Source organism: Coregonus clupeaformis, unplaced genomic scaffold (assembly GCF_020615455.1).
Source record: "Coregonus clupeaformis isolate EN_2021a unplaced genomic scaffold, ASM2061545v1 scaf0447, whole genome shotgun sequence".
In the NCBI taxonomy this organism is placed as follows: Eukaryota; Metazoa; Chordata; class Actinopteri; order Salmoniformes; family Salmonidae; genus Coregonus; species Coregonus clupeaformis.
Window position 1 is genome coordinate 282,493 of NW_025533902.1, and position 22,700 is coordinate 305,192.

General features: G+C 46.1%; 1 protein-coding gene across 3 annotated transcripts in view; it reads left to right on the forward strand.

The window, feature by feature from the left end:
- Positions 1-16,078, forward strand: part of cnot4b (CCR4-NOT transcription complex, subunit 4b) — an 86,216-nt gene extending 70,138 nt beyond the window's left edge. For all 3 annotated transcript variants that reach the window (XM_045215459.1, XM_045215461.1, XM_045215460.1), the window contains one exon: positions 15,273-16,078. In XM_045215459.1, coding sequence (XP_045071394.1) covers positions 15,273-15,626 — 354 coding nt within the window. In that variant the 3' untranslated portion in view covers positions 15,627-16,078. The remainder of the gene's footprint in view (positions 1-15,272) is intronic.
- Positions 16,079-22,700: the final 6,622 nt, after the last annotated feature.

Consider the following 22,700-nt stretch of genomic DNA (forward strand, 5'->3'; position numbering starts at 1 on the left):
TGGTGCCAGGCTTCCTCCAGACGTGACGCTTGGCATTCAGGCCAAATAGTTCAATTTTGGTTTCATCAGACCAGAGAATCTTGTTTCACGTGGTGTGACAGACCTTTAGGTGCCTTTTGGCAAACTCCAAGCGGGCTGTCATGTGCTTTTTACCGAGGAGTGGCTTCCGTCTGGCTACTCTACCATAAAGGCCTGATTGGTGGAGTGCTGCAGATATGGTTGTCCTTCTGGAAGGTTATCCCATCTCCACAGAGGAACTCTGTCAGAGTGACCATCGGGTTCTTGGTCACCTCCCTGACCAAGGCCCTTCTCCCCCAATTGCTCAGTTTGGCGGGTCAATTGAATTTACCACAGGTGGACTCCAATCAAGTTGTAGAAACATCTCAAGGATGGTCAGTGGAAACAGGATGCACCTGAGCTCATTTTCGAGTCTCATAGCAAAGGGTGTGACTAGTTATGTAAAAAGTGTATTTTATTTAAAAAAAATTAAGTATCAAAAACGGTTTTCGCTTTGTCATTATGGGGTACTGTGTGTATATTTGTGAGATTTTTATTTTATTTAATCCATTTTAGAATAAGGCTGTAACGTAACAAAATGTGGAAAAGGTCAAGGGGTCTGAATACTTTCCGAATGCACTGTATGCAGTGTAGTGGACAGTGTTGTGTATGCAGTGTTGTGGACAGTGTTGTGTGTGCAGTGTTGTGGACAGTGTTGTGTGTGTAGTGGACAGTGTTATGTGTGTGTAGTGTTGTGGACAGTGTTATGTGTGTGTAGTGTTGTGGACAGTGTTGTGTATGCAGTGTAGTGGACAGTGTTGTGGACAGTGTTGTGTATGCAGTGTAGTGGACAGTGTTGTGGACAGTGTTGTGGACAGTGTTGTGTGTGCAGTGTAGATGACAGTGTTGTGTGTGCAGTGTTGTGGACAGTGTTGTGTGTGCAGTGTTGTGTATGCAGTGTTGTGGACAGTGTTGTGTGTGTAGTGTTGTGGACAGTGTTGTGGACAGTGTTGTGTGTGCAGTGTAGTGGACAGTGTTGTGTGTGTGTGTAGTGGACAGTGTTGTGTGTGCAGTGTAGTGGACAGTGTTGTGTGTGCAGTGTAGTGGACAGTGTTGTGTGTGCAGTGTAGTGGACAGTGTTGTGTGTGCAGTGTTGTGGACAGTGTTGTGTGTGTAGTGTTGTGTGTGTAGTGTAGTGGACAGTGTAGTGGACAGTGTTGTGTGTGTAGTGTAGTGGACAGTGTTGTGTGTGTAGTGTAGTGGACAGTGTAGTGGACAGTGTAGTGGACAGTGTTGTGTGTGTAGTGTAGTGGACAGTGTTGTGGACAGTGTAGTGGACAGTGTTGTGTGTGTAGTGTAGTGGACAGTGTAGTGGACAGTGTTGTGTGTGTGTGTAGTGTTGTGTGTGTAGTGGACAGTGTAGTGTGTGTAGTGTAGTGGACAGTGTAGTGGACAGTGTTGTGTGTGTAGTGTAGTGGACAGTGTAGTGGACAGTGTTGTGTGTGTAGTGTTGTGGACAGTGTAGTGGACAGTGTTGTGTGTGTAGTGTTGTGGACAGTGTTGTGTGTGTAGTGTTGTGGACAGTGTTGTGTGTGTAGTGTAGTGGACAGTGTTGTGTGTGTAGTGTAGTGGACAGTGTTGTGTGTGTAGTGTAGTGGACAGTGTTGTGGACAGTGTTGTGTGTGTAGTGTAGTGGACAGTGTTGTGGACAGTGTTGTGTGTGTAGTGTAGTGGACAGTGTTGTGTGTGTAGTGTTGTGTGTGTAGTGTAGTGGACAGTGTTGTGTGTGTAGTGTTGTGGACAGTGTTGTGTGTGTAGTGTTGTGGACAGTGTTGTGTGTGTAGTGTAGTGGACAGTGTTGTGTGTGTAGTGTTGTGGACAGTGTTGTGTGTGTGTGTGTAGTGTTGTGTAGTGGACAGTGTAGTGGACAGTGTTGTGTGTGTAGTGTTGTGGACAGTGTTGTGTGTGTGTGTGTGTAGTGTTGTGGACAGTGTAGTGGACAGTGTAGTGGACAGTGTTGTGTGTGTGTGTAGTGGACAGTGTTGTGTGTGTAGTGTAGTGGACAGTGTTGTGTGTGTAGTGTAGTGGACAGTGTTGTGTGTGTAGTGTTGTGTGTGTAGTGTTGTGGACAGTGTAGTGTGTGTAGTGTAGTGGACAGTGTAGTGGACAGTGTTGTGTGTGTAGTGTTGTGTGTGTAGTGTTGTGGACAGTGTTGTGGACAGTGTTGTGGACAGTGTAGTGGACAGTGTAGTGTGTGTAGTGTAGTGGACAGTGTAGTGGACAGTGTTGTGTGTGTAGTGTAGTGGACAGTGTTGTGTGTGTAGTGTAGTGGACAGTGTTGTGTGTGTAGTGTAGTGGACAGTGTTGTGTGTGTAGTGTAGTGGACAGTGTAGTGGACAGTGTTGTGTGTGTAGTGTAGTGGACAGTGTTGTGTGTGTAGTGTAGTGGACAGTGTTGTGTGTGTAGTGTAGTGGACAGTGTTGTGTGTGTAGTGTAGTGGACAGTGTTGTGTGTGTAGTGTAGTGGACAGTGTTGTGTGTGTAGTGTAGTGGACAGTGTTGTGTGTGTAGTGTAGTGGACAGTGTTGTGTGTGTAGTGTTGTGTGTGTAGTGTTGTGGACAGTGTTGTGTGTGTAGTGTAGTGGACAGTGTTGTGTGTGTAGTGTTATGGACAGTGTTGTGTGTGTAGTGTTGTGTGTGTAGTGTTGTGGACAGTGTTGTGTGTGTAGTGTTGTGTGTGTAGTGTTGTGTGTGTAGTGTTGTGGACAGTGTTGTGTGTGTAGTGTAGTGGACAGTGTTGTGTGTGTAGTGTTGTGTGTGTAGTGTTGTGGACAGTGTTGTGTGTGTAGTGTTGTGTGTGTAGTGTTGTGGACAGTGTTGTGTGTGTAGTGTAGTGGACAGTGTTGTGTGTGTAGTGTTGTGTGTGTAGTGTTGTGGACAGTGTTGTGTGTGTAGTGTAGTGGACAGTGTTGTGTGTGTAGTGTTGTGTGTGTAGTGTTGTGTGTGTAGTGTAGTGGACAGTGTTGTGTGTGTAGTGTAGTGGACAGTGTAGTGGACAGTGTAGTGGACAGTGTTGTGTGTGTGTGTGTAGTGGACAGTGTAGTGGACAGTGTTGTGTGTGTGTAGTGGACAGTGTTGTGTGTGTGTGTAGTGTTGTGTGTTGTGTGTGTGTGTAGTGTTTCGGGCAGGGCAGAGGTAGAGGCAAGCCAGGGTTGATGTAGACCCAGGATTTGGGTTTGTCAGAAACAACCACTAGGTTGCATGTCATCTGGGATTAGATGTATTCTGACAGGTAATCCCAGCATGTTCCTATGTCAGAATATGTAGAGCTATTCTTAGTTACTATCCGTTTTCATGATAGGCTATGTATCGAATTGAAAATATTTTTATATTTTAGTCATTTAGCAGACGCTCTTATCCAGAGCGATTTTACAGTTAGTGAGTGCATACATTTTTCATACTGGCCCCCCCGTGGGAATTGAATCGAACCCACAACCCTGGCGTTGCAAGCGCCATGCTCTACCAGCTGAGCTACACGGAACTACGAAGTGAAATGTAACATTTTCAATCATTGTTTTATTTGTATTTAGTGCACAGATGATAGAACAGAAATGCCATGAAGAAAGATGATTTCCTTATGACATTACGTTACGGTAAACATCCAGCTGGACTGCCTCCTGGTGATTTCCTTATGACATTACGTTACGGTAAACATCCAGCTGGACTGCCTCCTGGTGATTTCCTTATGACATTACGTTACGGTAAACATCCAGCTGGACTGCCTCCTGGTGATTTCCTTATGACATTACGTTACGGTAAACATCCAGCTGGACTGCCTCCTGGTGATTTCCTTATGACATTACGTTACGGTAAACATCCAGCTGGACTGCCTCCTGGTGATTTCCTTATGACATTACGTTACGGTAAACATCCAGCTGGACTGCCTCCTGGTGATTTCCTTATGACATTACGTTACGGTAAACATCCAGCTGGACTGCCTCCTGGTGATTTCCTTATGACATTACGTTACGGTAAACATCCAGCTGGACTGCCTCCTGGTGATTTCCTTATGACATTACGTTACGGTAAACATCCAGCTGGACTGCCTCCTGGTGATTTCCTTATGACATTACGTTACGGTAAACATCCAGCTGGACTGCCTCCTGGTGATTTCCTTATGACATTACGTTACGGTAAACATCCAGCTGGACTGCCTCCTGGTGATTTCCTTACGACATTACGTTACGGTAAACATCCAGCTGGACTGCCTCCCTGCCTCCTGGTGATTTCCTTATGACATTACGTTACGGTAAACATCCAGCTGGACTGCCTCCTGGTGATTTCCTTATGACATTACGTTACGGTAAACATCCAGCTGGACTGCCTCCTGGTGATTTCCTTGCGACATTGCGTTACGGTAAACATCCAGCTGGACTGCCTCCCTGCCTCCTGGTGATTTCCTTATGACATTACGTTACGGTAAACATCCAGCTGGACTGCCTCCCTGCCTCCTGGTGATTTCCTTATGACATTACGTTACGGTAAACATCCAGCTGGACTGCCTCCTGGTGATTTCCTTATGACATTACGTTACGGTAAACATCCAGCTGGACTCCCTGCCTGCCTCCTGGTGATTTCCTTATGACATTACGTTACGGTAAACATCCAGCTGGACTGCCTCCTGGTGATTTCCTTATGACATTACGTTACGGTAAACATCCAGCTGGACTGCCTCCTGGTGATTTCCTTATGACATTACGTTACGGTAAACATCCAGCTGGACTGCCTCCTGGTGATTTCCTTATGACATTACGTTACGGTAAACATCCAGCTGGACTCCCTGCCTGCCTCCTGGTGATTTCCTTATGACATTACATTACGGTAAACATCCAGCTGGACTGCCTCCTGGTGATTTCCTTATGACATTACGTTACGGTAAACATCCAGCTGGACTGCCTCCTGGTAATTTCCTTATGACATTACGTTACGGTAAACATCCAGCTGGACTGCCTCCTGGTGATTTCCTTATGACATTACGTTACGGTAAACATCCAGCTGGACTGCCTCCTGGTGATTTCCTTATGACATTACGTTACGGTAAACATCCAGCTGGACTGCCTCCCTGCCTCCTGGTGATTTCCTTATGACATTACGTTACGGTAAACATCCAGCTGGACCCCCTCCCTGCCTCCTGGTGATTTCCTTATGACATTACGTTACGGTAAACATCCAGCTGGACTGCCTCCTGGTGATTTCCTTATGACATTACGTTACGGTAAACATCCAGCTGGACTGCCTCCTGGTGATTTCCTTATGACATTACGTTACGGTAAACATCCAGCTGGACTCCCTCCCTGCCTCCTGGTGATTTCCTTATGACATTACGTTACGGTAAACATCCAGCTGGACTGCCTCCTGGTGATTTCCTTATGACATTACGTTACGGTAAACATCCAGCTGGACTGCCTCCCTGCCTCCTGGTGATTTCCTTATGACATTACGTTACGGTAAACATCCAGCTGGACTGCCTCCTGGTGATTTCCTTATGACATTACGTTACGGTAAACATCCAGCTGGACCCCCTCCCTGCCTCCTGGTGATTTCCTTATGACATTACGTTACGGTAAACATCCAGCTGGACTCCCTCCCTGCCTCCTGGTGATTTCCTTATGACATTACGTTACGGTAAACATCCAGCTGGACTCCCTCCCTGCCTCCTGGTGATTTCCTTATGACATTACGTTACGGTAAACATCCAGCTGGACTCCCTCCCTGCCTCCTGGTGATTTCCTTATGACATTACGTTACGGTAAACATCCAGCTGGACTGCCTCCCTGCCTCCTGGTGATTTCCTTATGACATTACGTTACGGTAAACATCCAGCTGGACTGCCTCCTGGTGATTTCCTTATGACATTACGTTACGGTAAACATCCAGCTGGACTGCCTCCTGGTGATTTCCTTATGACATTACGTTACGGTAAACATCCAGCTGGACTGCCTCCCTGCCTCCTGGTGATTTCCTTATGACATTACGTTACGGTAAACATCCAGCTGGACTGCCTCCTGGTGATTTCCTTATGACATTACGTTACGGTAAACATCCAGCTGGACTGCCTCCTGGTGATTTCCTTATGACATTACGTTACGGTAAACATCCAGCTGGACTGCCTCCTGGTGATTTCCTTATGACATTACGTTACGGTAAACATCCAGCTGGACTCCCTCCCTGCCTCCTGGTGATTTCCTTATGACATTACGTTACGGTAAACATCCAGCTGGACTCCCTCCCTGCCTCCTGCTAATTTCCTTATGACATTACGTTACGGTAAACATCCAGCTGGACTGCCTCCTGGTGATTTCCTTATGACATTACGTTACGGTAAACATCCAGCTGGACTGCCTCCTGGTGATTTCCTTATGACATTACGTTACGGTAAACATCCAGCTGGACTGCCTCCTGGTGATTTCCTTATGACATTACGTTACGGTAAACATCCAGCTGGACCCCCTCCCTGCCTCCTGGTGATTTCCTTATGACATTACGTTACGGTAAACATCCAGCTGGACTCCCTCCCTGCCTCCTGGTGTGTTGCTCCTTGCATCGGCTGTACGTCCCAATGTAGTGCACTATATAGGGAATAAGGTGGCCATTTGGGATGCACCCTGAGTGTGCTCAGCATCTACCCCAGTCATCATCTGTCATCCGGGGTTCAGAACGGGGGAGTCTGGTCTCCCCCCCCTCCCCCTCCCCCCTCCCTCCCCCCCTCCCTCCCCCCCTCCCTCCCCCCTCCCTCCCCCTGGCTACATCCCCTAGGGGAGGCAATGATGCTCGTAACACACGTCTCCTTTATAGCTGCACTTCTCTTCTTCAGCTCTTCCCACGCTTCTTCATCTCTCTCTCTCTCTCTCTCTCTCTCTCTCTCTCTCTCTCTCTCTCTCTCTCTCTCTCTCTCTCTCTGTCTCTCTGTCTCTCTGTCTCTCTGTCTCTCTGTCTCGTGTCTCTGTCTCTGTCTCTGTCTCTGTCTCTGTCTCTGTCTCTGGTCTCTCTCTCTCTCTCTCTCTCTCTCTCTCTCTCTCTCTCTCTGTCTCTCTGTCTCTCTGTCTCTCTGTCTCTCTGTCTCTCTGTCTCTCTGTCTCTCTGTCTCTCTGTCTCTCTGTCTCTCTCTCTCTCTCTCTCTCTCTCTCTCTCTCTCTCGCAAGTGAAGTAGATGATAAACAAAAGTGAAATAAACAATCAGTATTAACAGTAAACATTACACTCAGAAGTTCCAAAAGAATAAAGACATTTCAAATGTCATATTATGTATATATACAGTGTTGTAATGATCTGCAAATATATAATAATAATATTATTATTAATAATAATAATAATATATTATTATAATTAGATTTATATTATCATTATATATATTATTATATATGTGCAAATATTTAAAGTACACATGGGAAAATAAATAAATGTCAGTCTGTCAGTCTCTCTAGTTTATGTAATGATGTCTTCTAAATGGGTGAATATGAGAGACTGGCTCTCTCTCTCTCTCTCCCCACTGTCAGATACTCTCCTGAACTACCTCTATTCCAGAAGTGCGTAAAAGCACAGACATTGTTGTGGGGTGAATTAGCAGAGAACGTTATCTGTTGACTGTGAGGATAGTGAGTCCTGACGCTACTAACATAATGGTTGTAGTGTGCTCTGTATAAAACACCATGGGAATTAGATTCTCCAATAGGGCGGATCTCTTCATCAGTCCATAATAGCCTGGAAACAATGGCGGATCAATGACAGTAAAACAGGGTGTTACGAACCCCGTGGCTTTTAAACGTCTAGGGTGACGGACATGAGACCCGTAACATAAATTCATGCAAATTATAAGTGTAGTATGGAACAGTGAGAACAAATAGGACACAACAACCATGAACTACCGTCAAACATAAATGGTTTATTACTGAACACACGGTAAGGGTTTGGGAAAAAGGGCTGAGCAGGACCCAAGAAATGAAACAATAGTGTAAAACCCCCTAAACTGATCTAGCCTGCCTAAAGAACCGCTAGGCTACTGCTACCATACAAAAATACAGTGGGTGGTCCGCTCAGGTCTCACTAGTGTTTATAGACAGAGTTCTTCCTACGGGTAATGTACGCCCAAGGGCAACTAGCTTAAACTCCCCTTTTCCCAGAAACACACAAAGCTACCAAACAGGGTAATCAGCAATAAAGTAGGTACACAATACACAGGACACAACAGTATCCACACTCACATAAAGAAATGTATTCTACTAATGTTACCAACAGGGTAACCAACAACTTAGTGAGTACACAACACACAGGACACCACCGTGTCCACACTCACATATGGAAAAAATCTCTCTCTCTCTCTCAACAAACACAAGACTGGTTTTTATATAATGGAATGTGTGATTTAACAAACGAGTAACAGGTGGTGCAATGCACAGGAATGTTCACTGATTGGTCCAATCAGCAGACACCTCCACGACCACCAATCAGGAACATACAGGACACCTGTGATTAGGGCAGAAGGAGAGAAACACACAAGAACACAGGATACCTGTATCCGTAACAAGTGTTGTGGACAGTGTTGTGTGTGTAGTGTAGTGGACAGTGTTGTGTGTGTAGTGTTGTGTGTGTAGTGTTGTGGACAGTGTTGTGTGTGTGTGTAGTGTTGTGTAGTGGACAGTGTAGTGGACAGTGTTGTGTGTGTAGTGTTGTGGACAGTGTTGTGTGTGTGTGTGTGTGTAGTGTTGTGGACAGTGTAGTGGACAGTGTAGTGGACAGTGTTGTGTGTGTGTGTAGTGGACAGTGTTGTGTGTGTAGTGTAGTGGACAGTGTTGTGTGTGTAGTGTAGTGGACAGTGTTGTGTGTGTAGTGTTGTGTGTGTAGTGTTGTGGACAGTGTAGTGTGTGTAGTGTAGTGGACAGTGTAGTGGACAGTGTTGTGTGTGTAGTGTTGTGTGTGTAGTGTTGTGGACAGTGTTGTGGACAGTGTTGTGGACAGTGTAGTGGACAGTGTAGTGTGTGTAGTGTAGTGGACAGTGTAGTGGACAGTGTTGTGTGTGTAGTGTAGTGGACAGTGTTGTGTGTGTAGTGTAGTGGACAGTGTTGTGTGTGTAGTGTAGTGGACAGTGTTGTGTGTGTAGTGTAGTGGACAGTGTAGTGGACAGTGTTGTGTGTGTAGTGTAGTGGACAGTGTTGTGTGTGTAGTGTAGTGGACAGTGTTGTGTGTGTAGTGTAGTGGACAGTGTTGTGTGTGTGAGTGTAGTGGACAGTGTTGTGTGTGTAGTGTAGTGGACAGTGTTGTGTGTGTAGTGTAGTGGACAGTGTTGTGTGTGTAGTGTAGTGGACAGTGTTGTGTGTGTAGTGTTGTGGACAGTGTTGTGTGTGTAGTGTAGTGGACAGTGTTGTGTGTGTAGTGTTATGGACAGTGTTGTGTGTGTAGTGTTGTGTGTGTAGTGTTGTGGACAGTGTTGTGTGTGTAGTGTTGTGTGTGTAGTGTTGTGTGTGTAGTGTTGTGGACAGTGTTGTGTGTGTAGTGTAGTGGACAGTGTTGTGTGTGTAGTGTTGTGTGTGTAGTGTTGTGGACAGTGTTGTGTGTGTAGTGTTGTGGACAGTGTTGTGTGTGTAGTGTAGTGGACAGTGTTGTGTGTGTAGTGTTGTGTGTGTAGTGTTGTGGACAGTGTTGTGTGTGTAGTGTAGTGGACAGTGTTGTGTGTGTAGTGTTGTGTGTGTAGTGTTGTGTGTGTAGTGTAGTGGACAGTGTTGTGTGTGTAGTGTAGTGGACAGTGTAGTGGACAGTGTAGTGGACAGTGTTGTGTGTGTGTGTGTAGTGGACAGTGTAGTGGACAGTGTTGTGTGTGTGTAGTGGACAGTGTTGTGTGTGTGTGTAGTGTTGTGTGTTGTGTGTGTGTGTAGTGTTTCGGGCAGGGCAGAGGTAGAGGCAAGCCAGGGTTGATGTAGACCCAGGATTTGGGTTTGTCAGAAACAACCACTAGGTTGCATGTCATCTGGGATTAGATGTATTCTGACAGGTAATCCCAGCATGTTCCTATGTCAGAATATGTAGAGCTATTCTTAGTTACTATCCGTTTTCATGATAGGCTATGTATCGAATTGAAAATATTTTTATATTTTAGTCATTTAGCAGACGCTCTTATCCAGAGCGATTTTACAGTTAGTGAGTGCATAAATTTTTCATACTGGCCCCCCCGTGGGAATTGAATCGAACCCACAACCCTGGCGTTGCAAGCGCCATGCTCTACCAGCTGAGCTACACGGAACTACGAAGTGAAATGTAACATTTTCAATCATTGTTTTATTTGTATTTAGTGCACAGATGATAGAACAGAAATGCCATGAAGAAAGATGATTTCCTTATGACATTACGTTACGGTAAACATCCAGCTGGACTGCCTCCTGGTGATTTCCTTATGACATTACGTTACGGTAAACATCCAGCTGGACTGCCTCCTGGTGATTTCCTTATGACATTACGTTACGGTAAACATCCAGCTGGACTGCCTCCTGGTGATTTCCTTATGACATTACGTTACGGTAAACATCCAGCTGGACTGCCTCCTGGTGATTTCCTTATGACATTACGTTACGGTAAACATCCAGCTGGACTGCCTCCTGGTGATTTCCTTATGACATTACGTTACGGTAAACATCCAGCTGGACTGCCTCCTGGTGATTTCCTTATGACATTACGTTACGGTAAACATCCAGCTGGACTGCCTCCTGGTGATTTCCTTATGACATTACGTTACGGTAAACATCCAGCTGGACGCTGCCTCCTGGTGATTTCCTTATGACATTACGTTACGGTAAACATCCAGCTGGACTGCCTCCTGGTGATTTCCTTATGACATTACGTTACGGTAAACATCCAGCTGGATCTGCCTCCTGGTGATTTCCTTATGACATTACGTTACGGTAAACATCCAGCTGGACTGCCTCCTGGTGATTTCCTTACGACATTACGTTACGGTAAACATCCAGCTGGACTGCCTCCCTGCCTCCTGGTGATTTCCTTATGACATTACGTTACGGTAAACATCCAGCTGGACTGCCTCCCTGCCTCCTGGTGATTTCCTTATGACATTACGTTACGGTAAACATCCAGCTGGACTGCCTCCTGGTGATTTCCTTATGACATTACGTTACGGTAAACATCCAGCTGGACTCCCTGCCTGCCTCCTGGTGATTTCCTTATGACATTACGTTACGGTAAACATCCAGCTGGACTGCCTCCTGGTGATTTCCTTATGACATTACGTTACGGTAAACATCCAGCTGGACTGCCTCCTGGTGATTTCCTTATGACATTACGTTACGGTAAACATCCAGCTGGACTGCCTCCTGGTGATTTCCTTATGACATTACGTTACGGTAAACATCCAGCTGGACTCCCTGCCTGCCTCCTGGTGATTTCCTTATGACATTACATTACGGTAAACATCCAGCTGGACTGCCTCCTGGTGATTTCCTTATGACATTACGTTACGGTAAACATCCAGCTGGACTGCCTCCTGGTGATTTCCTTATGACATTACGTTACGGTAAAAATCCAGCTGGACTGCCTCCTGGTGATTTCCTTATGACATTACGTTACGGTAAACATCCAGCTGGACTGCCTCCTGGTGATTTCCTTATGACATTACGTTACGGTAAACATCCAGCTGGACTGCCTCCCTGCCTCCTGGTGATTTCCTTATGACATTACGTTACGGTAAACATCCAGCTGGACCCCCTCCCTGCCTCCTGGTGATTTCCTTATGACATTACGTTACGGTAAACATCCAGCTGGACTGCCTCCTGGTGATTTCCTTATGACATTACGTTACGGTAAACATCCAGCTGGACTGCCTCCTGGTGATTTCCTTATGACATTACGTTACGGTAAACATCCAGCTGGACTCCCTCCCTGCCTCCTGGTGATTTCCTTATGACATTACGTTACGGTAAACATCCAGCTGGACTGCCTCCTGGTGATTTCCTTATGACATTACGTTACGGTAAACATCCAGCTGGACTGCCTCCCTGCCTCCTGGTGATTTCCTTATGACATTACGTTACGGTAAACATCCAGCTGGACTGCCTCCTGGTGATTTCCTTATGACATTACGTTACGGTAAACATCCAGCTGGACCCCCTCCCTGCCTCCTGGTGATTTCCTTATGACATTACGTTACGGTAAACATCCAGCTGGACTCCCTCCCTGCCTCCTGGTGATTTCCTTATGACATTACGTTACGGTAAACATCCAGCTGGACTCCCTCCCTGCCTCCTGGTGATTTCCTTATGACATTACGTTACGGTAAACATCCAGCTGGACCCCCTCCCTGCCTCCTGGTGATTTCCTTATGACATTACGTTACGGTAAACATCCAGCTGGACTGCCTCCCCTGCCTCCTGGTGATTTCCTTATGACATTACGTTACGGTAAACATCCAGCTGGATCTGCCTCCTGGTGATTTCCTTATGACATTACGTTACGGTAAACATCCAGCTGGACTCCTCCTGCCTCCTGGTGATTTCCTTATGACATTACGTTACGGTAAACATCCAGCTGGACTGCCTCCCTGCCTCCTGGTGATTTCCTTATGACATTACGTTACGGTAAACATCCAGCTGGACTGCCTCCTGGTGATTTCCTTATGACATTACGTTACGGTAAACATCCAGCTGGACTGCCTCCTGGTGATTTCCTTATGACATTACGTTACGGTAAACATCCAGCTGGACTGCCTCCTGGTGATTTCCTTATGACATTACGTTACGGTAAACATCCAGCTGGATCTCTGCCTCCTGGTGATTTCCTTATGACATTACGTTACGGTAAACATCCAGCTGGATCCCCTGCCTCCTGGTGATTTCCTTATGACATTACGTTACGGTAAACATCCAGCTGGACTGCCTCCTGGTGATTTTCCTTATGACATTACGTTACGGTAAACATCCAGTTGGACTGCCTCCTGGTGATTTCCTTATGACATTACGTTACGGTAAACATCCAGCTGGACTGCCTCCTGGTGATTTCCTTATGACATTACGTTACGGTAAACATCCAGCTGGACCCCCTCCCTGCCTCCTGGTGATTTCCTTATGACATTACGTTACGGTAAACATCCAGCTGGACTCCCTCCCTGCCTCCTGGTGTGTTGCTCCTTGCATCGGCTGTACGTCCCAATGTAGTGCACTATATAGGGAATAAGGTGGCCATTTGGGATGCACCCTGAGTGTGCTCAGCATCTACCCCAGTCATCATCTGTCATCCGGGGTTCAGAACGGGGGAGTCTGGTCCCCTCCCCCCTGGCTACATCCCCTAGGGGAGGCAATGATGCTCGTAACACACGTCTCCTTTATAGCTGCACGTCTCTTCTTCAGCTCTTCCCACGCTTTCATTTGTCTCTCTCTCTCTCTCTCTCTCTCTCTCTCTCTCTCTCTCTCTCTCTCTCTCTCTCTCTCTCTCTCTCTCTGTCTCTCTGTCTCTCTGTCTCTCTGTCTCTCTGTCTCTCTGTCTCTCTGTCTCTCTTTCTTGTCTCTCTCTCTCTCTCTCTCTCTCTCTCTCTCTCTCTCTCTCTCTCTCTCTCGTCTCTCCTCTCGTCTCTCGTCTCCCTCCTCTCTCTCTCTCTCTCTCTCTCTCTCTCTCTCTCTCTCTCTCTCTCTCTCTCTCTCTCGCAAGTGAAGTAGATGATAAACAAAAGTGAAATAAACAATCAGTATTAACAGTAAACATTACACTCAGAAGTTCCAAAAGAATAAAGACATTTCAAATGTCATATTATGTATATATACAGTGTTGTAATGATCTGCAAATATATAATAATATTATTATTAATAATAATAATAATATATTATTATAATTAGATTTATATTATCATTATATATATTATTATATAATATATTATATATGTGCAAATATTTAAAGTACACATGGGAAAATAAATAAATGTCAGTCTGTCAGTCTCTCTAGTTTATGTAATGATGTCTTCTAAATGGGTGAATATGAGAGACTGGCTCTCTCTCTCTCTCTCCCCACTGTCAGATACTCTCCTGAACTACCTCTATTCCAGAAGTGCGTAAAAGCACAGACATTGTTGTGGGGTGAATTAGCAGAGAACGTTATCTGTTGACTGTGAGGATAGTGAGTCCTGACGCTACTAACATAATGGTTGTAGTGTGCTCTGTATAAAACACCATGGGAATTAGATTCTCCAATAGGGCGGATCTCTTCATCAGTCCATAATAGCCTGGAAACAATGGCGGATCAATGGCAGTAAAACAGGGTTATTGCCAATTGGACATCGACCAATCAGTGCACTCCATCTAGGGTCCCATCCAATCAATGTGCTTCATCTAAGAAAACCACGGGGGCAGAAGACAGCAGCAATCCGATAAGAAACATTTATCGTGGTCTGAGTCCCAAATGGCACCCTATTTCCCTATGGGCCCTGGTCAAAAGTAGTGCACTATATAGGGAACAGGGTGCGATTTGGGATGCCACCATGGTCATGGCTATTGCCCTGGGGTATAACACATAGGATGAGCTCCAAACTCACCAGAACTTCACAGACAGGAAGAGGCCTGAATTTGGGACCATCTCCTAACGCTAGCTGTTAGGCCTATAGGGTTTCAGTCATATTAATAAGTAAGTCATGGCTCCAGAGTCCAGACCGACGGGTCCTCTCCACAGAGGATGGCCCCTGCATGGGGATCGGGGAAGAGCAAGTCCACTTCCTTCTGTCTAACGGCTGATAATCATAACGTAATGGTGGCCAATCATTATGGCTGTCTCTGTCTGTCCATCTGTCTGGCTGTCTGTCCATCTGTCTGGCTGTCGGAGCCTGTGGGCTTAATAGCAGGCTCTCTAATCAGACAGCCAGGCCAAGCTCTCCTATCTGTAGCTGACAGCCTGGTTAGTGAGGAGGATCCTGGTTCTGTCAGTGCTGACATCACAGTGTAGGAGTTCTTTCTCCACCCGGAGTTTTGTCAGTTGGACTTTGAGTTTCAGGCTTGTTCTGTACTGTGGTTCTCATTAACTCTTCTCTCTCGCTCTCTCTCCTCGCTTGCTCTCTCGCTCTCTCTCTCTCTCTCTCTCTCTCTCTCTCTCTCTCTCTCTCTCTCTCTCTCTCTCTCTCTCTCTCTCTCTCGCTCTCTCTCTCTCTCTCTCTCTCTCTCTCGCTCTCGCTCTCTCTCTCGCTCTCGCTCTCGCTCTCTCGCTCTCTCTCTCTCTCTCTCTCTCGCTCTCTCTCCCCAGGTTTCCCATCGTCAGCAGGCAACAGTTTGGACTCCCTCCAGGATGACAACCCTCCCCACTGGCTCAAGTCCCTTCAGGCCCTTACAGAGATGGATGCTCCGTCTGTCCCCAGCTCCACTGCTAACCCCCAGCAGTCCAACTCCCACTGCAGCCCGGTCCCCCCTCATCACAGACCCAGCTGGGCCCCGTACCCACCCCCATCCACAGGCTCTCACAACCCCCACCCAGCCAGCCAATTCCACTCCCCACCTCCAGGCTTCCAGACTGCCTTCAGAACCCCGACCCAGACAGACCTGCTACAGAGCGCTGGCATGGACCGCCACTAGAGTGCGACGCTGTGAAGTGGACTTCTGATTCCCGTCGATACATAGCCTATCACAGAAACACAAATTAAACAACCAAATCAGATCTATTAACAAAAAAAAACAATAAGATATATTCTTCTTCTTCTTCCTCGTGAGCTGTGTTTTCTGATGTTGTGTGTTTCATCTCGATTGGTTATGTTGGATTGTTTCAGTTGGCCTATAGAAACACACTACTATCCCAGCTACTCTACCTGGCCCTGTCTGTCTGTCTGTCTGTCTGGCCAACCACATCATGAATGATAACAGTTACCACTGGGTTTTCCAGATTTCAATGGCAGCATTAGGGACAGCGCCGTCAGGATTGACCGCAAGCTAAGAGGGACATTTAAAAAAAAAAAAAAAAAAGTCAAAACCAAGATATTGGTGAATGATCCAGATGTTAGAATGGAAAATATTGTGTTATAACTGAACGTAGGGAAAATAAAACCATGTTTGAGGGGATGGATGCTACAGTAGTGAGTTGTTTGGTTGACTGATATGAAAGAGTACCTTCAAAGCTATAAACGGCAACAGAAAAAATTCTGATCTGTCTATAATAGTGCACTACTTTATAGGGCCCATCGGGATCTGGTCAAAAGTAGTGCACTAAATACAGTGAGGGAAAATAGTATTTGATCCCCTGCTGATTTTGTACGTTTGCCCACTGACAAAGAAATGATCAGTCTATAATTTTAATGGTAGGTTTATTTGAACAGTGAGAGACAGAATAACAACAACAAAATCCAGAAAAACGCATGTCAAAAATGTTATAAATTGATTTGCATTTTATTGAGGGAAATAAGTATTTGACCCCTCTGCAAAACATGACTTAGTACTTGGTGGCAAAACCCTTGTTGGCAATCACAGAGGTCAGACGTTTCTTGTAATCGGCCACCAGGTTTGCACACATCTCAGGAGGGATTTTGTCCCACTCCTCTTTGCAGATCTTCTCCAAGTCATTAAGGTTTCGAGGCTGACGTTTGGCAACTCGAACCTTCAGCTCCCTCCACAGATTTTCTATGGGATTAAGGTCTGGAGACTGGCTAGGCCACTCCAGGACCTTAATGTGCTTCTTCTTGAGCCACTCCACTCCATCAGGCTCTGGTCAAAAGTAGTGCACTAAATAGGTATTGACGCACCCCTGATCTCACCTCCATCTGTTTATTAGCAGCTTCCTGCCGGCCCCCGAGACGTACGGTTCTGATTCTGACAAATGGGGTACTTCACACTTAGTTTTTGGCGCAACAATTGGGGGGGCCTTGATTATTTTGATCAAGTGGGTAGTACTTTTGATTTATGGAAGGCCAGGCACCTCACCCTAACAGGGAATGTTTTTCTCTTAATCATATCACAATCAACTTTTACCAGTTGAAAGTGGTCACTAATATAATCATTTGTGTAATTTCCCCCTGGAAATATTGTATTGAGATATGCAAATTAGGTGCTATTTCATTAAATATGCACATATTTGCAAATCACGCAAATACATTTTTCTGGACACTGGATGAAGTCAGCCTAAATATTTGTATTTAATTTGTTGAGACACTCCAGGACTGGACTACTTTTTACATCTTTCTATCTGTAAAATACTCAAATTAATTTTTCAGAAGAAAATGTCATCTACAATAACAATTTGACAACATATCAACAACTCCCTATGTATAAGTCTGGAGTATACGTCTTAAAGATAACCACACACAGTTTGGAGAATGCAGATGCTTCTGAGGCTGAGAAAAAGGAGTTGGCTTGTGGGAAAGTCTGACTTTCGGGAAACGGCAGTTGGACAAGTACACGGAATTTAGAATGCAAAAACACTTAGTTAGACCCAATCACAATCTCTTCAAAGTAAGTTACTACATATAGTCCAGTTGGTTACATTCTCAATGAAATGGTCTTTTTAAATTATGGATATATGTACATTTTAAAAGTGGTTACAATTCATGAAATTTTTTATGACGGTAGTATGGATAAACTAACGAAAATATACATTTTCATCAACTTTTTTGACATTTAATTAATGGACCAAAATACAAAAAAAAATCTCAAAATTGATAATTACATACAAAAATGTCAATTTATCCTGTGGTGCCTGGCCTCAATTTCTCAAGATCAAAGCTAGAAAGGATATGGATAGATGAAACATCAAATCAAGGTAAGCATCTTATTCTGCAGGTGTAGTGAAAGGTAAGCATCTCATTCTGCAGGTGTAGTGAAAGGTAAGCATCTTTATTCTGCAGGTGTAGTGAAAGGTAAGCATCTTATTCTGCAGGTGTAGTGAAAGGTAAGCATCTTATTCTGCAGGTGTAGTGAAAGGTAAGCATCTTTATTCTGCCGGTGTAGTGAAAGGTAAGCATCTTATTCTGCAGGTGTAGTGAAAGGTAAGCATCTTTATTCTGCAGGTGTAGTGAAAGGTAAGCATCTTTATTCTGCAGGTGTAGTGAAAGGTAAGCATCTCATTCTGCAGGTGTAGTGAAAGGTAAGCATCTTATTCTGCAGGTGTAGTCAAAGGTAAGCATCTTATTCTGCAGGTGTAGTGAAAGGTAAGCATCTTTATTCTGCAGGTGTAGTGAAAGGTAAGCATCTTTATTCTGCAGGTATAGTGAAAGGTTAGCATCTTTATTCTGCAGGTGTAGTGAAAGGTAGAAGACCTTGTCTGAAGAGGGTCACGCTGCCGTGTCCGTTGAGTATTGCTATGGTTGTACAGAGCCATGGCTTTAAGTGAGTAGGGGTCTGTCCCAACTCCCATGGTCCGTGGTAAAGGACGGTACCCTGGGGCCTTGTTCATGAAACGGGCTTTAAGTGAGTAGGGGTCTGTCCCAACTCCCATGGTCCGTGGTAAAGGACGGTACCCTGGGGCCTTGTTCATGAAACGTTACAGAACATTCCCTTTTTTGTATTTGTATTCATTATGGATCCCCATTCTTCCTGGGGTCCAGCGAAATTAAGGCAGTTCTACATTTTAAAAAAAAAACATTACAATACATTCACAACAGATTTCACAACATGTTAAGTTGGGAGGATTCACCCTGTTTGCGTCCCAAATGGTGTCCTATCCCCTATATAGTGCACTACTATAGGGCCCTGGTCTAAAGTAGTGCGCTATATAGGGAATAGGGTGCCGTTTGAGACAACACCTACCAGGCCTGGCTGCTAGCTCACCCTCTGTATCAGAGGAAGGAGCAGCTCCATGCCTGACCAGAAGGGGGCTCCACCTCTACCTCGAAGGGAGCTTGGAGACGGACCTGTGACCCTCTCAGAACAGCACAGGGTGGGGTCGGGACAGGAAGGGCACTGGGCAATGGGGTGCCACTATGTGGTGCTTGTTCTGTAACCTCCCTCCTTCATAGTCTCCACTAGGTAGCCATGTCTGACGGTTACACAGAATACAGGCCCCCTAGTGGAGAACTGGAGCATGGTGCAACGCCACAGTTTACACACCATCAGGGCTCGCTCCACTGGAGTCCTCTTAGAGAGAAGTTTCAAGTTTTAATGTCACATGCACAAGTACAGTGAAATGATTTTCTTGCAAACTCAAAACTCAACAATCCAATAATCAATAACAATGTATTACATTTACGTCATTTAGCAGACGCGCTTATCCAGAGCGACTTACAAATTGGTCCATTCACCTTATGATAGCAAGTGGGACAACCACTTTTTTTCTTCTTTTTTTTTATGTGGGGGAATTAGAGGAATAAGAAATATGAAATGCACAATAAAGTAAGTATACTATATTCAGGACATATTTTAAAAGGTCAGTTCCAATAACATAAAAGAGGAGTCTGAGAAGACTGGTAGTGTTGGGAACAGAACAGGGTGAATGACTGACCCTAGGAAGCAGACTGGTAGTGTTGGGAACAGAACAGGGTGAATGACTGACCCTAGGAAGCAGACTGGTAGTGTTGGGAACAGAACAGGGTGAATGACTGACCCTAGGAAGCAGACTGGTGGTGTTGGGAACAGAACAGGGTGAATGACTGACCCTAGGAAAGAGACTGGTAGTGTTGGGAACAGAACAGGGTGAATGACTGACCCTAGGAAGCAGACTGGTAATGTTGGGAACAGAACAGGGTGAATGACTGACCCTAGGAAGCAGACTGGTAGTGTTGGGAACAGAACAGGGTGAATGACTGACCCTAGGAAGCAGACTGGTAGTGTTGGGAACAGAACAGGGTGAATGACTGACCCTAGGAAGCAGACTGGTAATGTTGGGAACAGGGTGAATGACTGACCCTAGGAAGCAGACTGGTAGTGTTGGGAACAGAACAGGGTGAATGACTGACCCTAGGAAGCAGACTGGTAATGTTGGGAACAGAACAGGGTGAATGACTGACCCTAGGAAGCAGACTGGTAATGTTGGGAACAGAACAGGGTGAATGACTGACCCTAGGAAGCAGACTGGTAATGTTGGGAACAGGGTGAATGACTGACCCTAGGAAGCAGACTGGTAGTGTTGGGAACAGGGTGAATGACTGACCCTAGGAAGCAGACTGGTAGTGTTGGGAACAGAACAGGGTGAATGACTGACCCTAGGAAGCAGACTGGTAATGTTGGGAACAGAACAGGGTGAATGACTGACCCTAGGAAGCAGACTGGTAATGTTGGGAACAGAACAGGGTGAATGACTGACCCTAGGAAGCAGACTGGTAGTGTTGGGAACAGAACAGGGTGAATGACTGACCCTAGGAAGCAGACTGGTAGTGTTGGGAACAGAACAGGGTGAATGACTGACCCTAGGAAGCAGACTGGTAGTGTTGGGAACAGAACAGGGTGAATGACTGACCCTAGGAAGCAGACTGGTAATGTTGGGAACAGAACAGGGTGAATGACTGACCCTAGGAAGCAGACTGGTAGTGTTGGGAACAGAACAGGGTGAATGACTGACCCTAGGAAGCAGACTGGTAGTGTTGGGAACAGAACAGGGTGAATGACTGACCCTAGGAAGCAGACTGGTAGTGTTGGGAACGGAACAGGGTGAATGACTGACCCTAGGAAGCAGACTGGTAGTGTTGGGAACAGAACAGGGTGAATGACTGACCCTAGGAAGCAGACTGGTAGTGTTGGGAACAGAACAGGGTGAATGACTGACCCTAGGAAGCAGACTGGTAGTGTTGGGAACAGAACAGGGTGAATGACTGACCCTAGGAAGCAGACTGGTAGTGTTGGGAACAGAACAGGGTGAATGACTGACCCTAGGAAGCAGACTGGTAGTGTTGGGAACAGAACAGGGTGAATGACTGACCCTAGGAAGCAGACTGGTAATGTTGGGAACAGAACAGGGTGAATGACTGACCCTAGGAAGCAGACTGGTAGTGTTGGGAACAGAACAGGGTGAATGACTGACCCTAGGAAGCAGACTGGTAGTGTTGGGAACAGAACAGGGTGAATGACTGACCCTAGGGAAGCAGACTGGTAGTGTTGGGAACAGAACAGGGTGAATGACTGACCCTAGGAAGCAGACTGGTAGTGTTGGGAACAGAACAGGGTGAATGACTGACCCTAGGAAGCAGACTGGTAGTGTTGGGAACAGAACAGGGTGAATGACTGACCCTAGGAAGCAGACTGGTAGTGTTGGGAACAGAACAGGGTGAATGACTGACCCTAGGAAGCAGACTGGTAGTGTTGGGAACAGAACAGGGTGAATGACTGACCCTAGGAAGCAGACTGGTAGTGTTGGGAACAGAACAGGGTGAATGACTGACCCTAGGAAGCAGACTGGTAGTGTTGGGAACAGAACAGGGTGAATGACTGACCCTAGGAAGCAGACTGGTAGTGTTGGGAACAGAACAGGGTGAATGACTGACCCTAGGAAGCAGACTGGTAGTGTTGGGAACAGAACAGGGTGAATGACTGACCCTAGGAAGCAGACTGGTAGTGTTGGGAACAGAACAGGGTGAATGACTGACCCTAGGAAGCAGACTGGTAGTGTTGGGAACAGAACAGGGTGAATGACTGACCCTAGGAAGCAGACTGGTAGTGTTGGGAACAGAACAGGGTGAATGACTGACCCTAGGAAGCAGACTGGTAGTGTTGGGAACAGAACAGGGTGAATGACTGACCCTAGGAAGCAGACTGGTAATGTTGGGAACAGAACAGGGTGAATGACTGACCCTAGGAAGCAGACTGGTAGTGTTGGGAACAGAACAGGGTGAATGACTGACCCTAGGAAGCAGACTGGTAGTGTTGGGAACAGAACAGGGTGAATGACTGACCCTAGGAAGCAGACTGGTAGTGTTGGGAACAGAACAGGGTGAATGACTGACCCTAGGAAGCAGACTGGTAGTGTTGGGAACAGAACAGGGTGAATGACTGACCCTAGGGAAGCAGACTGGTAGTGTTGGGAACAGAACAGGGTGAATGACTGACCCTAGGAAGCAGACTGGTAATGTTGGGAACAGAACAGGGTGAATGACTGACCCTAGGAAGCAGACTGGTAGTGTTGGGAACAGAACAGGGTGAATGACTGACCCTAGGAAGCAGACTGGTAGTGTTGGGAACAGAACAGGGTGAATGACTGACCCTAGGAAGCAGACTGGTAGTGTTGGGAACAGAACAGGGTGAATGACTGACCCTAGGAAGCAGACTGGTAATGTTGGGAACAGAACAGGGTGAATGACTGACCCTAGGAAGCAGACTGGTAGTGTTGGGAACAGAACAGGGTGAATGACTGACCCTAGGAAGCAGACTGGTAATGTTGGGAACAGAACAGGGTGAATGACTGACCCTAGGAAGCAGACTGGTAATGTTGGGAACAGAACAGGGTGAATGACTGACCCTAGGAAGCAGACTGGTAGTGTTGGGAACAGAACAGGGTGAATGACTGACCCTAGGAAGCAGACTGGTAGTGTTGGGAACAGAACAGGGTGAATGACTGACCCTAGGAAGCAGACTGGTAATGTTGGGAACAGAACAGGGTGAATGACTGACCCTAGGAAGCAGACTGGTAATGTTGGGAACAGAACAGGGTGAATGACTGACCCTAGGAAGCAGACTGGTAGTGTTGGGAACAGAACAGGGTGAATGACTGACCCTAGGAAGCAGACTGGTAATGTTGGGAACAGAACAGGGTGAATGACTGACCCTA